The 13,309-nt window shown below is 43.7% G+C and overlaps 2 protein-coding genes across 3 annotated transcripts in view; one reads left to right on the top strand and one right to left on the bottom strand.

The window, feature by feature from the left end:
* The window catches only part of SLC4A5 (solute carrier family 4 member 5), a 125,904-nt gene extending 118,033 nt beyond the window's left edge, over positions 1 to 7,871 (top strand). The window contains exons 23-27 of one of the 2 annotated variants that reach the window (XM_043918414.1): positions 407 to 580; positions 2,712 to 2,864; positions 4,497 to 4,581; positions 5,674 to 5,741; positions 7,736 to 7,871. In XM_043918414.1, the coding sequence (XP_043774349.1) occupies positions 407 to 580; positions 2,712 to 2,864; positions 4,497 to 4,581; positions 5,674 to 5,708 (447 nt within the window). In that variant the 3' untranslated portion in view covers positions 5,709 to 5,741; positions 7,736 to 7,871. The remainder of the gene's footprint in view (positions 1 to 406; positions 581 to 2,711; positions 2,865 to 4,496; positions 4,582 to 5,673; positions 5,742 to 7,735) is intronic. The other variant, XM_043918415.1, reaches the window with a different exon arrangement.
* Positions 7,872 to 9,550: 1,679 nt separating this feature from the next.
* The window catches only part of MTHFD2 (methylenetetrahydrofolate dehydrogenase (NADP+ dependent) 2, methenyltetrahydrofolate cyclohydrolase), a 34,279-nt gene continuing 30,520 nt past the window's right edge, over positions 9,551 to 13,309 (bottom strand). Inside the window, exon 8 of the mRNA XM_043918416.1 lies at positions 9,551 to 11,591. Within this exon, the coding sequence (XP_043774351.1) occupies positions 11,428 to 11,591 (164 nt within the window). The 3' untranslated portion in view covers positions 9,551 to 11,427. The remainder of the gene's footprint in view (positions 11,592 to 13,309) is intronic.

The raw sequence follows: 13,309 nt of genomic DNA, 5'->3' as shown, positions 1-13,309 counted from the left end.
CAAAACCCAGACACGCCGACTCCTATGAGCATTTCACTACCCCTCTCTCTTCTCTAAGGCAAGCTGCACAGAAGAAAACATTTTGTTATTTACCATGACATACCAGATGTCTTGGATAGCTTGTGTTGCTTTTAGGTCACATTTTCCTTGAAAGTGGACAGTGTTTCCTGGGGCCAGCACCAGGGCTGTACCCCTCCCCAAGAGCTCAGCAAACCACACCCCCCCGGATAAACTTTCACTATACCTCCTCCTAGACCTCCGTCCCCACTCCTTTGCATCCTCAAGACCTGACCAGGGGCTCCCCTCAATGAGACCCTGCTACGGCACCCATTCTACCAGACCCAAGCCCCCAGCAGGGTGAGCAGGGTCCCCATGGCCTGGCTGAGACTCACACTGTCCTCACCAGTTCTGGGATCGCTGCAAACTCTTCCTGATGCCGGCCAAGCACCAGCCAGACCATGCCTTCCTGCGGCACGTGCCCCTGCGCCGGATCCACCTCTTCACCCTGGTGCAGATACTCTGCTTGGCTGTGCTCTGGATCCTCAAGTCCACAATGGCCGCCATCATCTTCCCAGTCATGGTAAGATGGGCACAGGCTTCTCCTTTCTTGCTCTGCAGGTTCAGCCAGGGAAGGTGTCCATGGGGAGACCCACCCTAGTCTCCTCCACAATGGCCTGACTCTCTTGGGGTCACAAAGGCAGGCACAGATCAAGATTCAGGTTGTGACTCCAGGCCAGATGGAGCTGGGGGGTTGGTGGTGGAATGGAGAGGCTTAGAGGGGGCAGAAGTTGTGTGTGGTGGGTGGACACTGCAGTGACAATCCACACGCCTGCCTCCACCCAGCTCAGGGCAGGGCGGCTCAGTGAGAATGCAAAAGTCACCAAACTCCCCTTCTCTGTGGCGTGACGGAGCTGGGCAAATTCAACAAGGAGACTGAGTGCCCCGCTGCCAAAATTCAAACCAAGTGCAGAAGTAGATCTATGCTAAGTATAAGTCTACCTTTCAATATAACTGAATTTGAAAAAATGAATGGGGGAATGGGATAGGGAGAGCTAGAAATCAGATATTTAGAACTTCCAAGTTTAATGTCATTAACATGTCATTGTTTGGAGAGGCTGGGGAAAGTACGTGAGCATTCTTTGGCTATTCTTGAAATTGTGGGTAAGTTTTAAATTATTCCAAAATTAAAAGTGAAAAGAAGAAAAGCCCACAACATGTTGCATCTGTCCCCATGGGGAGCACTGGGCTCTGCCCCTGCTGGGGCCTGGGAAATGGAGGGGGTTACTGTGGGCTAATGCTTTGGGGAAGCCCTAGGTGGGCCCCAAAGCCTGCAGGGCTGGATTAGGGGCCAAATTGAGGACACAGAGTAGATGGGAAATATCCTGGGAGGGCTCTGAGTCAGTGCTTCTTGACCCTGGCTGCTCATAAGAGTCACTTGGGAGTTTTATAAAAGTACATGTGGGCCTCACCCATTGATCGATTAAGACAGAATCTTAGAAAAACCCAGGCATTGGTGTTTGTAATAAGTTTACAGGTAAGCATAAATCTGCATCCAAGGTTGAAAACCACCACTCCAGGGAATGTGAAATGGATCCTCTCCAACATTGGGGAGTTCAGGGGTGATGAAGGGCAGGAACTGAGTGCTGTTTCATTTAGTTGTGACTGGCCCTAAAGAACTACTAGTAACCCCATTTTACAGACTGGAACCCTGAGGCTGTGAGTGACTCAGGTCATGCAACCAGGAAGGGCTAGAGCCAACATTCATATCTTCCCCCACATTGATGTTTTTTAATTTACATGCAATAAAATTCACTCTGCCATTCTTTGAGTTTTGATAAATCACAGAGTAGTGATTCCACCACCACAGTCATGACACAGAACAGCCCTGTCACCTCTAAAATTCTGTGTTGTCCCTGCAAAGACAGCCCTTCTTCCCACCTTTGCCCCTAGCAACATGATCTGTTTTCAGAGCCAGGAATTTTGAAAACCAGGTCTGTCCAACTCCCCAGCTCTGCTTGCTCCCAAGACACAGGACCCAGTGTTAAATCTGGCTGGATGGTTGTCTCCCTGATCTCGTTTAGTGGCCAGTTCTTAGGGGTGAAAGGACAATATTCAAAAGTAGCTACTTGGACCCACTGCATTTATTAAAAGGTCAGTGTTTAATCTTCTCCAAAGAACGCATGTTTTGCCTTTAATTTGTTTATCCTGAAAAAAAAAGCAAAACTTTCTGGACTTTCCTTTAAATATGGCAGCATCCAGCTTCTGTTAGCAGAGAGATTGGCAGATAGAAATGGAGACATAGGCACAGTTGATCTCAAAATCTAATTCCTGAATCTGCAGCATCAACATCTCTGCCAGGAGATGCATCATCTTGTTAGAGATGCAAATCTGTGTGTTAACTGTCCGCCAAGTGATGTGATGCAAGTTCAAGTTTGAAAACCACTAATTTATAGAATAACTAGTTCTCCAGCCATGGTCCCCACCTGGCTTCCCACCTCAGCTGTCACAGGTTCTGTCCCTCAACTGAGGAAAGGCCAGATGAGAGGAACCAAGGTGGGTGGGAGGGGAACCATTGTTTAGGGAAAGTTTTGAGAAGGTTCCAAAGATACCAGCAAGAGTCCCTGAACATAGCTGACTGAGGGAGAAAAAAAAAAAAAAATGCCGGAGTTTGGGCCCTTGAACCCATGGTTTCCTCTGAACTCTCACCACAGATCCTGGGTCTCATCATTGTTCGAAGGCTTCTGGACCTCGTCTTTTCCCAGCATGACCTGGCCTGGATTGACAACATCCTCCCAGAGAAGGAGAAAAAGGAGGCGGATAAGAAGAAGAGAAGGAAAGGGGCCCATGAGGACAGTGACGAGGAGGTGGGGAGGACGGGAGGCCTCGGCTGATGGGAGGGATCGAGGCCCTCCCTCCACCTCTGCCACGGCCAGGGAGGGGTGGCTTCTCAGGTAGCCAGGGGGACTGCCCGGGCCCAGCCTTGGTCTGGTGTGCCGAGATCACGTCTATTTATGTGAATACCATTAGCGTAGGCCAGAATGTATGAGCCCCCTCACCCAGGGAAAAGGTTGGCCAGGCCTACTGTCTCCAATCCCTGTGGGCCCTGGGGCTCATTGTAACAGCAGTACAGGCCCCAGAGGGGACAGGGCAGAAGCCTCGGCTCCATCATCAAGGTTATGACGACTGACCTCCGAAGGACAGGGCAGGCCTGGGCGGAGGGTTCTGATGGGGACTCATTAGTAGACTGGATTCCTGGGCAAGTGGGAAGACTGGGGCCAAGTCTTGCTTGGGGCTGTCCCTAGGGTCCTGGGGAGGGAGGTGGGGGAAGAGGCACAGGTCCTCACTGATAGAATGACCTATTCTCCAGATGTCTGGGACCTCTCAGTTGCCCCATCAGCCCCCCTCTTCTCCCATGTTCCTCCCCATCTGAGACAAGAAGCCAGTCCTGAATTTATAGTAAATCACAAAATATTCGGGGATAAGATTGTCTACTTCAAGTGTTCATTACAAATGATGAAACTGTCTCCAAAAGGGAAGTGACTCACCCAAGATGGGCATGTCTAGGAGGGAATTAAGAAAACCATTCCCCACTTTGATCATTTCCAATGTACTAAGCTGCCCATGCCATTCCTAATACCATGTCTGGCTCCCATTCTCCCAGTCTGACCCAAACCCATATCCCTGCCTCCACCATGAACTGTTCTAGCAATCTTGCCTTTTGCAGATCAAAGTTGCTCATAGGCAAAGCCCTTGCTGACTGACTGGTGACGATTAAACCATCTTCTGAGGATAGTGATAGGCCCAAACACCCCTGGTCCTTAATTACTGTCCTCTTCCAGGAAGGTCAGAGGCCCATAACCCCTGTCCACATGTTTTTCATTGATTTTTCCCCCCCAAAGGGCTGCACTGCACGGCTTACAGGGTCTCAGCTCCCCGACCAGGGAATTGAACCCGGGTCACAGCAGTGAAAGCCCAGAATCCTAACCATTAGGCCACCAGGGAACTCCCCTGTGTAAATGAGTTAGATGATTTGAAAGTTAGGTTCTGCAAACAAAGAAACCGAGAGTCTAAGTGCCTTTTAAAGACAACTAGTCTTTCATTGGTTCATTCAATAAATATTTGAGTGCCTACCACATGCCAGGAACTATTTCAGGGATGGGAAAAAGCATCTCTGGATTATATATTCAAAGGAAAAATGGGATCCAATTTACATAAATTCATTTTACACACATCTTCACAGTTGGTGTGAGGTTCACTCCCAGATGACTGATATCATGACAGTTGGAACAGTTCTAATGAGTAACATTCCTGCAAGAATAGTGTCCTTTCCACTGTCCTCAGTGGGCCCCAGGGTATTTGCAGTACCCGCCATCTGTCTGGATGTGAAGAGGATGGTGGTTTGCACACTGTGGATGCACGTATTTTCCATCCTGGCAAGAAAGCCAACACTGTTGTATTGGTGGTGTTTATCAGCTCTTCCCACTGTTTCTCTCCAGCCCCAGTTCCCTCCTCCCTCAGTTATAAAGATTCCCATGGAAAGTGTCCAATCAGATCCCCAAAACGGTATCCACTGCATTAACAGTAAGTAAAACACATAGTGTCTCTCCCTTCCTACTTACTACTAATCCTCCACCTCTTCCTCAAGGAATTTTCATTTTTAACTCAGATTTATTGGTCTTAGGACTCCTGTGCTAGGCAGAATTCAAAGAGAAGTGGGCTATAAGAGTTGGGACTAAAAAAAAAAAAATTGGGACTCCAGCCATATGGAAGCCCCGCATCAGACTATGGATTTCAGTGATCAATCTTCACTTTAGTGTGGGCAAAGCCCCTCTTTCCTTCCTTACCCCAGAGCCCCTAGTGCCCCCAGCTGTCCATGGCACCAGCCTGCCCCCTCTTGCATTGGTTCAGACTGCACTAATCCAAACATGACCTGTTGAGCCTCGCATGTTTGCCCGTGATTGTTGACATGATGGAGAGCTCAAATCCCAGCTGAGCTGTTCCCTTTGGGAGAGGAAACAGCACAACACTAGCAGTATAAATTAGTCACGGTCCCAGGGCTCGGTCCCTGAGATTCTGAATGAGTCACGAGCACCTTCCACATGTTGAAAGGGAACCAGCCCAGGAAGGATCAGATGTGGCTTAGGAAGAGCCTGGGGGATTTTATTGCTGTCTTTACCCACTCCCAGCCTCAGCTTCCTATTGGTGGACAGTCCTGTCATCAAGACAACATAGTCTATCCTGGGCGTAGTCTGAAAGATCCCAACATGAGTCCTGACCCTGGTGCTCCTAAAGGCTTGCCACTTTCCCCAAAGACCCACTTTAGGGATCCTGCCAGCCCCCACAAGGGCCTTCCAACAAAGAGGCTTCCCATTATACTCTCCCACAGAAGTACTTCTTCCTTTTGAATTTCCCATTCTCCTTCTTTCCTCTGTGTATACTTCCATCACCCTTCCTTATTTTCCCCTGGCCCTTGTCATGCCTCCCACCTGCCTCTAGGTGAAGGAATAACTGAAGCAGAAGACACCCATCTCTGAGGCCCCTGTGTAGCACTGGCCATGGGGTTGGAGAATAGAAAGGAGAAGAAATGGGTGAGGGAAGCCCTGGAGAAAGAGAGTATTCTCCAGAATAGTTCTCAAACCTGCTCCACATCTGACACTTTAATTTTCCTGCCAGGACAAGGATCTTCCAGTTGGAGTTACTCACTCTGATTCTTCCTTCAGTGACTCAGAACTTGACCGAAGGTAACAGCCATGAGACAGACTCTTTGGGTGTTAGATAAGATAATAATAGTGTTAATAGCAAAAAAAAAAAAAAAAAAAAGAGAGAGAGAGAGAATAAGCAATGGCTTGAACGACTATGATTTCTCAAGCCAGTGTCTCAGTAAAAGGCCTTTGCTGCTCCACCACAGGACACAAAGGCACAGACCTGCTTAAATATCAGATAACAAATCTGTCCTCTTACTGACATCATGTGATGACAACACACAAGGGTATTCAACTTTAGTAAAGGAAGTTATTGTAAAATATTAAGTAGAATGAAAATTCAAAGTAAATATTGAAAAAAGACAATAGAAACTAGGCATGATTTAAGTATATATTATTGAAAGCCAGGATAAATGAACTTTAAGGATCAAACACCAAGCACTTTAATACTCTGTGGGATAAAATAACAGCACGGTTAATTAGCAAAGGTGAGAAAAGGTATCAAGGAAAACTAAATATCAATGATCAAGTGGAGATAAAAATAGTCAAGAAAGAATTCAAGGCCCAGTTTCCAGCAACTCCCATGCCAACAGTGTGACTCCTTGCTGTTTTTAATGAGAAGTCACCCTCAAAAAAGGTGGGGCTACTTGATGACCGAAAACAAGGAAGGGGACCAAAAACGGAAAAGAGGAATTCAGAGTCAGTAGAGTCTGCCTCAGTCATCACTATGGAAGACGGCGAGGGCAGTCCTGCTCCTACAGTGTACCCTAAACTGGACAGGAGTCCAGCGCTAGATCTAACGGGAAAAGCACGGGCTGTCCCAAGATGAGCAGCAGCTGACTCCAGATATAGATGGCACTCACCCAGAAGACTGTAGGACACATGTACAGAGGGTGTAGATCACCCAAGGGATCTTCTGAGCTATAAGTCAAAGCTGTTATCACATTGCCCGGACGAGATCTATCACCAGTACAAGCGTTAGGCCCAAGGCCGCCGTAACCCAGGAGTGTCAAGTCCAAACCACACACCTGCCTGCCATGCCATCCCACTTCCTGAGTCAGGGCTCCTGTGACCTTCATGCACTGATCTTTATAAATAAATGTGTTAGGAGAAAAGCACTCTGTCTATCTTGATTTATTTTCATTTTAAAGTAGCCTATACAAAATTGAATCTCCAACTGCTCCAATTTCAGTTAATGGAGAGAGAATTTGGATTAGGATAGAACATCTCCAAAACCCTGTTAAAGGACACGAAGCGTAGGACAAGGTCAAAAATGCAGAAAATTTCATAAATGGTAATGGCACCTCAACGACACTGGTATTTTACTGAATCTATGAAAGTAGATGGAAGCAAAGATGACTAAATAGCAGGATTCCACTTCAGTGAAGAAAAGAAACTCAGCAACATGATCTAGTTTAGCAGATTAGCATCCATGATCTACCAGGCATTGCTTAATCCCTGGGAATAGAGAAAGACAGACATATGAACAAAGATATACACTACCCGGGGCCAAGAACAGCAGAGCACGCGTAAGAAAAAGGACAGGAATCTAAGGGAGGGATCAGCCTTACCCAGAGAATCTGGGAACAATAAATAGGAGTCTACCGGATATACACAGAAAAGGAAAAGAGAGAGAAAAGGCACTACATAGAGGTAGTGAGAAGAGGCCTGAAATACTAGAGACACGGGGCAAAGAACGGGGCAAACTGCAAGCAGGAGTCCGAGCAGAGAGGGCTCTTGTCTCGCCAGGCTAAGGGGCATGGATTCTCTCCTCTGAACAATGGGGGACCAGTCAGGTTCACGATCCGGAAGTTCACTTTGGCAACAATGAGGAAAATAGGTTGAAGTAGGGCTAGAGCAGTAACTGTGACAGCTGAAGGCCAAGCAGATAGGATTCTGCTAGTTCCTGTGATGTGTTAAGAGATCAACAGCAAAGACAGAACTGTTTGCCCTAGAACCCTGTCCTGGGAGATAGCATTTAAAAACATCATACCCTAGAAAAATCATTCTTCCCTCCTCTCTTTTTCATTCAGCATCACCCTGCACTTCAAAATCTCCTGTCCTGCCTCACCTGCCTTCAACTACTCCCAGAGCCCCGTCTTCATGGTGCCACAGGTGAAGATAGAGATGGAGCCCGAGTGTGACTTCACAGACATGGACAGATACGGGAGAGAAGCTGATGGCGAGACCACCCTCTAGGAGGAAGAGCTTCCCCGAGACAGGGCACAGAGTGAGGGCCCGGTTTAGTCCTCACCGTAAGAGTCTGGGCCAAAACCCTTCACTTTTCGAAGCCTGTTCCTGTATTTACCAAGCAGAGAGAGTCATTCTGCTTGTTCGATGAAAACTGGAGCGCTGTCGTGCAAAACCCTTTTCTTCCCTTTGTAGTTATGAAAATAACTAAAGCTTACTGGTACACCTTATTTTAAAATGCAATCCAGCATAGAAATGATAACATTTCTTTTGAAATGAAAAAAAAAAAATGCTTGCCTCTCAAAACTGTAGATAAGATAAAGGGGCACTAGTCAGTTTTTATTTAAAACAAATATCAGTTACGATTTTTTTAATGCTTAGATTTTAAATTATCTAGATGGTCTTAAAAGAACTGTTAAAATACTTGTACTTCAACAGACCAAGGTTGGAAATTTTGTTTTGCATACTAGGAAATGCTAAAAAGGTCCTCTTATCTCTCCATCCCATTCAGTTTTCTATGAAGAGTTTGAACCATCTGCATTCTGGGCCTTGTTCCAGCACAGAAGTATGACTGGGGCTTTCCCAGGGTGACAGCTAGTTCTGAAAGTCTGGCTGTGAAAGAAGCAACACATTCGAGTGGATGTTTTAAAAACAATTAAGTGAAATCTCAAGTCACATGGCAAATCAACCAAACGATCCTTTAAATTAGAATCACTGGTTTTTCAAGCACAGAATCACATTTCTTGATGCATTTGGGTAGCTCTTTCCTGCAAGTTTTCAATGGCCTGATTCCCAAAGTCCAACTAGCATTCACATGAACACTACGTGTTAGGCAAGGCTAATGTGAAATTTTGGAAGATTATAACTCTGTAATACTAGTCAGACTAGTACTTTAAAGGAATAATTGGAAACAAACTGGGTAGATTAAAACCCATTAATCACAAACCATGCTTAAGGTCAGTCTTTTTATCTTCAATTCACATTTAGCAAACACCAACCATGTTTATTTACCACCTCTGTGTGCCTGATAGCCCCAGTGCATCTGACATTTACCTTCTCCAAAACAACTATGGATTTGAATCTTGAGTGAATTACTTTAGTTACAGTTACCAGACTTACTCAAGATGACAAATGCAGGTGCTTTTTCTTTATTCCTTTCTATTTTTTAAAGGTACAAATGACACTAGATTCATTAACCAACTTGAGTATGAGGATAGCTAATTGCCTCTGATCCCCAGAGCCAGTATAGTGCCTGGTCCATAGAAAGCTCTCAGTGTTTATGAAATTAAATATCAGAAGTCCCTTCTAAGGATACTGCCATGAGGTAAAGCTCTAAACCTCCACCACTTCTACTGACAGCAGCAGAATTGCTTAGCTGCTCACTAATCCAGAACCATTGCCTGAGTTTAAGTATAAATTCTTTGTCTTCATCTACACCAATTCTGGGAGCGCTAACAATCTGCTCTGAACATTGCAGTTTTAAAACCTGGCTGATTTCCAATAGCACTTTGTCCAAACTGTGTTGTAGAAATGGTATGGATTCAGGAGTAAATGTGCTTGATTAATCAAACAAGCTGGAAAGCTAAAATGTTGATTTTTTTTGTTGTAAATTGATCACTGTAATTTTTACCTTGTATGTTATTTGCATTTTGTACACATACACAGGAACATTTTAATTTTAATAGCTTTTAACAGGTTGACATATTGTTACTTCTTCATACAGGTTATACTTTTTTCCACTTGTAACTACAGCTCAATAAAACTTAATTCCATCTGCTCATCTTGCTCCACGTTTAATAATTTAGGAGAGTCAGTAGGTATGACGTACAGACAGGAACTATACCTCACTTACAAAAACACCTTTAGAACTATCACCCCTCTTCATCTCCAGAAAACTATCAAAAGCATCAGGCAGCAAAGGAACAAGCAGGGGAGAAGGGCGGCTCTGCACTGTTCTCCTTCCTCTCTCTGCCTCAAGCTGCCTGGAGCAGGAGCTGCTCCTGCCTTTATGAAAGCCAAATACCCAGCCCTCGAGCAGAACACACGGGACCTACCCAAGCCGCAAATAGGCCACAGCAAATACCTTCCGATCTGTGCAATCAAACTAATGTTTTAAACACACACACACAGGAAAAAAATTTATATATATAATGTGGAGGAGGGAGATATTTGGCAAAACACATCAAGAAGTCCTGTGTAAATTGAACATGTGGTTTAAAATACTCAGAACAAGACTAACCACTGAAATGAATCTTACAGATGAAACTTCTGGCTTGGGATGTACGATTAAAAGAACTAGGCTAGTTTCTCCACAGCTCTTTAAAACAATTTGTTAAAGGCATAGGATTGGATGTTACCAAATATAGGAATATTTAAACTGATTACATCCAATGAGGAAAATTCAGTCACAAGAAGATAGTAGCAGAAAGATGAAGTATTTCAGAAACTCATTCCATATCAGTCAGAAGTGTTTTATTTAAAAAATCAAAATGATGCAAAAAAGTCCCTTAATAAAGTCTGATTAAATTCAGTATTAACTCTCGCTCTCAAAAATCGATCAAGGAAAGCCAACAGGTGCAGCAGAGAAAAGCCGGCAGCTGTTGACAGTTCTTTGGTGGCAAAGTAAGTTGCATACTTATATATAGCTGCCCTAATGATTATCAAGCCCAAGTTATGTTTTCCAAAAATAGGTTTCAAGACACACTAAAGAAACCATACAGATGCCTCCAACAGTATAAAAATTTGACAATGAAGTTTGAGGATATAGGAAAAGTCAAATATGACAACACACATGAATAATTTATCAAATAAGCCTTTCAATCCTAGAAAAGTAAAATGGGGAGACCCCAAGTGGTAATGAACATAAAACAAGGGCTAATAGCAAATGGGAAAACCCCAAACATTTTCCCAATGACTGAGTCACAAAATGGTAGCTTAGGAGACTATTAACATGCAGTTTTCCTTCTGTTTATCATCAGTACATATATAAATTAGGGTACATTTTTTTCTACTCAATTACCATCATTTCTTTCTTTTTTAACTTTTCCCTAATTTTCTCTAGCAACATTTTTCCTTTGGTTTGACCAGCTGAACTCAAAAGGTTTGGAACCTAAAGTGAGTATCAACTCATTATTGGAATGGCACTTGGGAAATGTAATCATAGAAAAGACAAGTTTGGGCAGCATTGGTGGTATAATGGTGAGCATAGCTGCCTTTCTAAAGAAGACAAATTTTAACTGAAGTGGCCTGACAAAGTTAAGCAGCCATTCGCAGTGTGACAGGGTCCTCCCTGTTAATCTCTAGGTTAATGCTCCTCTTGGTTGGATCGCATGACCCAGCACGATAGCGGCATGCTCCCTGGTAGGTTACTGCAGAGCTATGTGTGCAAACACCCACTCATTTAAGCTTACAATAAATACAAAGCATTGTTTAAAGCCACGTAAGTAGAGTAAAGAAAAAATATTGCATTTCTATTGACCTGGTTTTCCTCTTGAACTGGCTTGGAGTGCTGTTCATGACACAGAAGACACAATAGTTAATTACTTGCTACTCCAAGTTCTTTAGACTTCAGTACTTCCCGTTCTTCGAGCCTCAGCACTTTTTTTGCAGCAATAATGGTATTCTTCATCAGCATTGCCACTGTCATGGGACCAACACCCCCAGGTACTGGAGTGATATAACCTGCTTTCTTCTTGACTCCTACACAGAAATAAGACAGGCAAACTCTTTAATTATGGCAAAGGAACTCTAGGTACTTTAACATATCATGGAAGAAGCATTCAAAGAAAAAGCAATAATATACATAAGCATCTCAATAAGCCTCAAACTCATTAAAAAAAAAAAAAAGCACATCTACATTACCCAAGAACAAAGGCTTTTGAACATACTAACAAAGTAACACACATTTAGGGACTTCCCAGGCGATCCAGTGGTTGGGACTCTGAGCTTCCACTGTAGGGGGCACAGGTTTGATCCCTGGTCAGGCAACTAAGGGTTTCCCTGGTGGCTCAGTGGTAAAGAATCTGCCTGCAATGCAGGCAACATAGGAGACTTGAGTTCAATCTCTGGGTCAGAAGATCCCCTGGAGGATGAAACAGCAACCCACTCTGGTTTTCCTGCCACGAAAATCCCAGGGAGAGAGGAGCCTGCGGGCTATAGTTTATGGGGTTGCAAAGAGTCAGACATGATTGAGCAACTGAGCACTCGCAGAGAACTAAGATCCCACATGCTGTGCAGTGTGGCCAAAAAAACCAATAATAAAATAACATGCATATAATAAGCAGAGTTGTTCAGTGAATATACTTAAATAACCAGCCATCCTTTTCCTCCAGTTTAAATAAATTTAAAAAGAAACATCTCAGTAGGTAACTGTATGGAGGTGTAACTATAATAATAATAAGGATTATTTCAATTAAAACCTGCCTACAATATTTTCTTAATTTTATTCTATTTATTTAACTATACTGTTTGCCCAAAGCACCAAGCAAAGGAATTTTCTGGAAAGTAAAAAGATTCTTTTTAATCCAATCTAAAGGGAAAAATTACTTAGATACCTAGGCTTGGGTCTGACTGCTTGAGAAAAAAAAATAGAAAGCTAGAAATAGAAGTATCAGCAAAAAATTCAGATAAATTCAGAACTGAAAGGAGAAATATATCAGTGAATTCCAAAATTTTAGTAATATGGCTTTTTTCTGGACTTTTAATATTGCAAGTCTGAGATCTCTCCTCTCAGTATGAAAATGAGAAGTCTGTAATACTTTTTTTTTTTATTATTATTTTTTTTTCCCAGTGGGTTTTGTCATACATTGATATGAATCAGCCATGGATTTACATGTATTCCCAATTCCGATCCCCCCTCCCACCTCCCTCTCCACCCGATTCCTCTGGGTCTTCCCAGTGCACCAGGCCGGAGCACTTGTCTCATGCATCCCACCTGGGCTGGTGATCTGTTTCACCATAGATAGTATACATGCTGTTCTTTTGAAATATCCCACCCTCACATTCTCCCACAGAGTTCAAAAGTCTGTTCTGTATTTCTGTGTCTCTTTTTCTGTTTTGCATATAGGGTTATCGTTATCACCTTTCTAAATTCCATATATATGTGTTAGTATGCTGTAATGTTCTTTATCTTTCTGGCTTACTTCACTCTGTATAATGGGCTCCAGCTTCATCCATCTCATTAGGACTGGTTCAAATGAATTCTTTTTAATGGCTGAGTAATATTCCATGGTGTATATGTACCACAGCTTCCTTATCCATTCATCTGCTGATGGGCATCTAGGTTGCTTCCATGTCCTGGCTATTATAAACAGTGCTGCAATGAACATTGGGGTGCATGTGTCTCTTTCAGATCTGGTTTCCTCAGTGTGTATGCCCAGAAGTGGGATTGCTGGGTCATATGGCAGTTCTAATTCCAT

The sequence above is a fragment of the Cervus elaphus genome, chromosome 11, assembly GCF_910594005.1.
Source record: "Cervus elaphus chromosome 11, mCerEla1.1, whole genome shotgun sequence".
Lineage (NCBI taxonomy): Eukaryota > Metazoa > Chordata > Mammalia > Artiodactyla > Cervidae > Cervus > Cervus elaphus.
The sequence above is the reverse complement of the archived record's forward strand: the minus strand, read 5'-3'. Positions and strand labels throughout refer to the sequence as shown.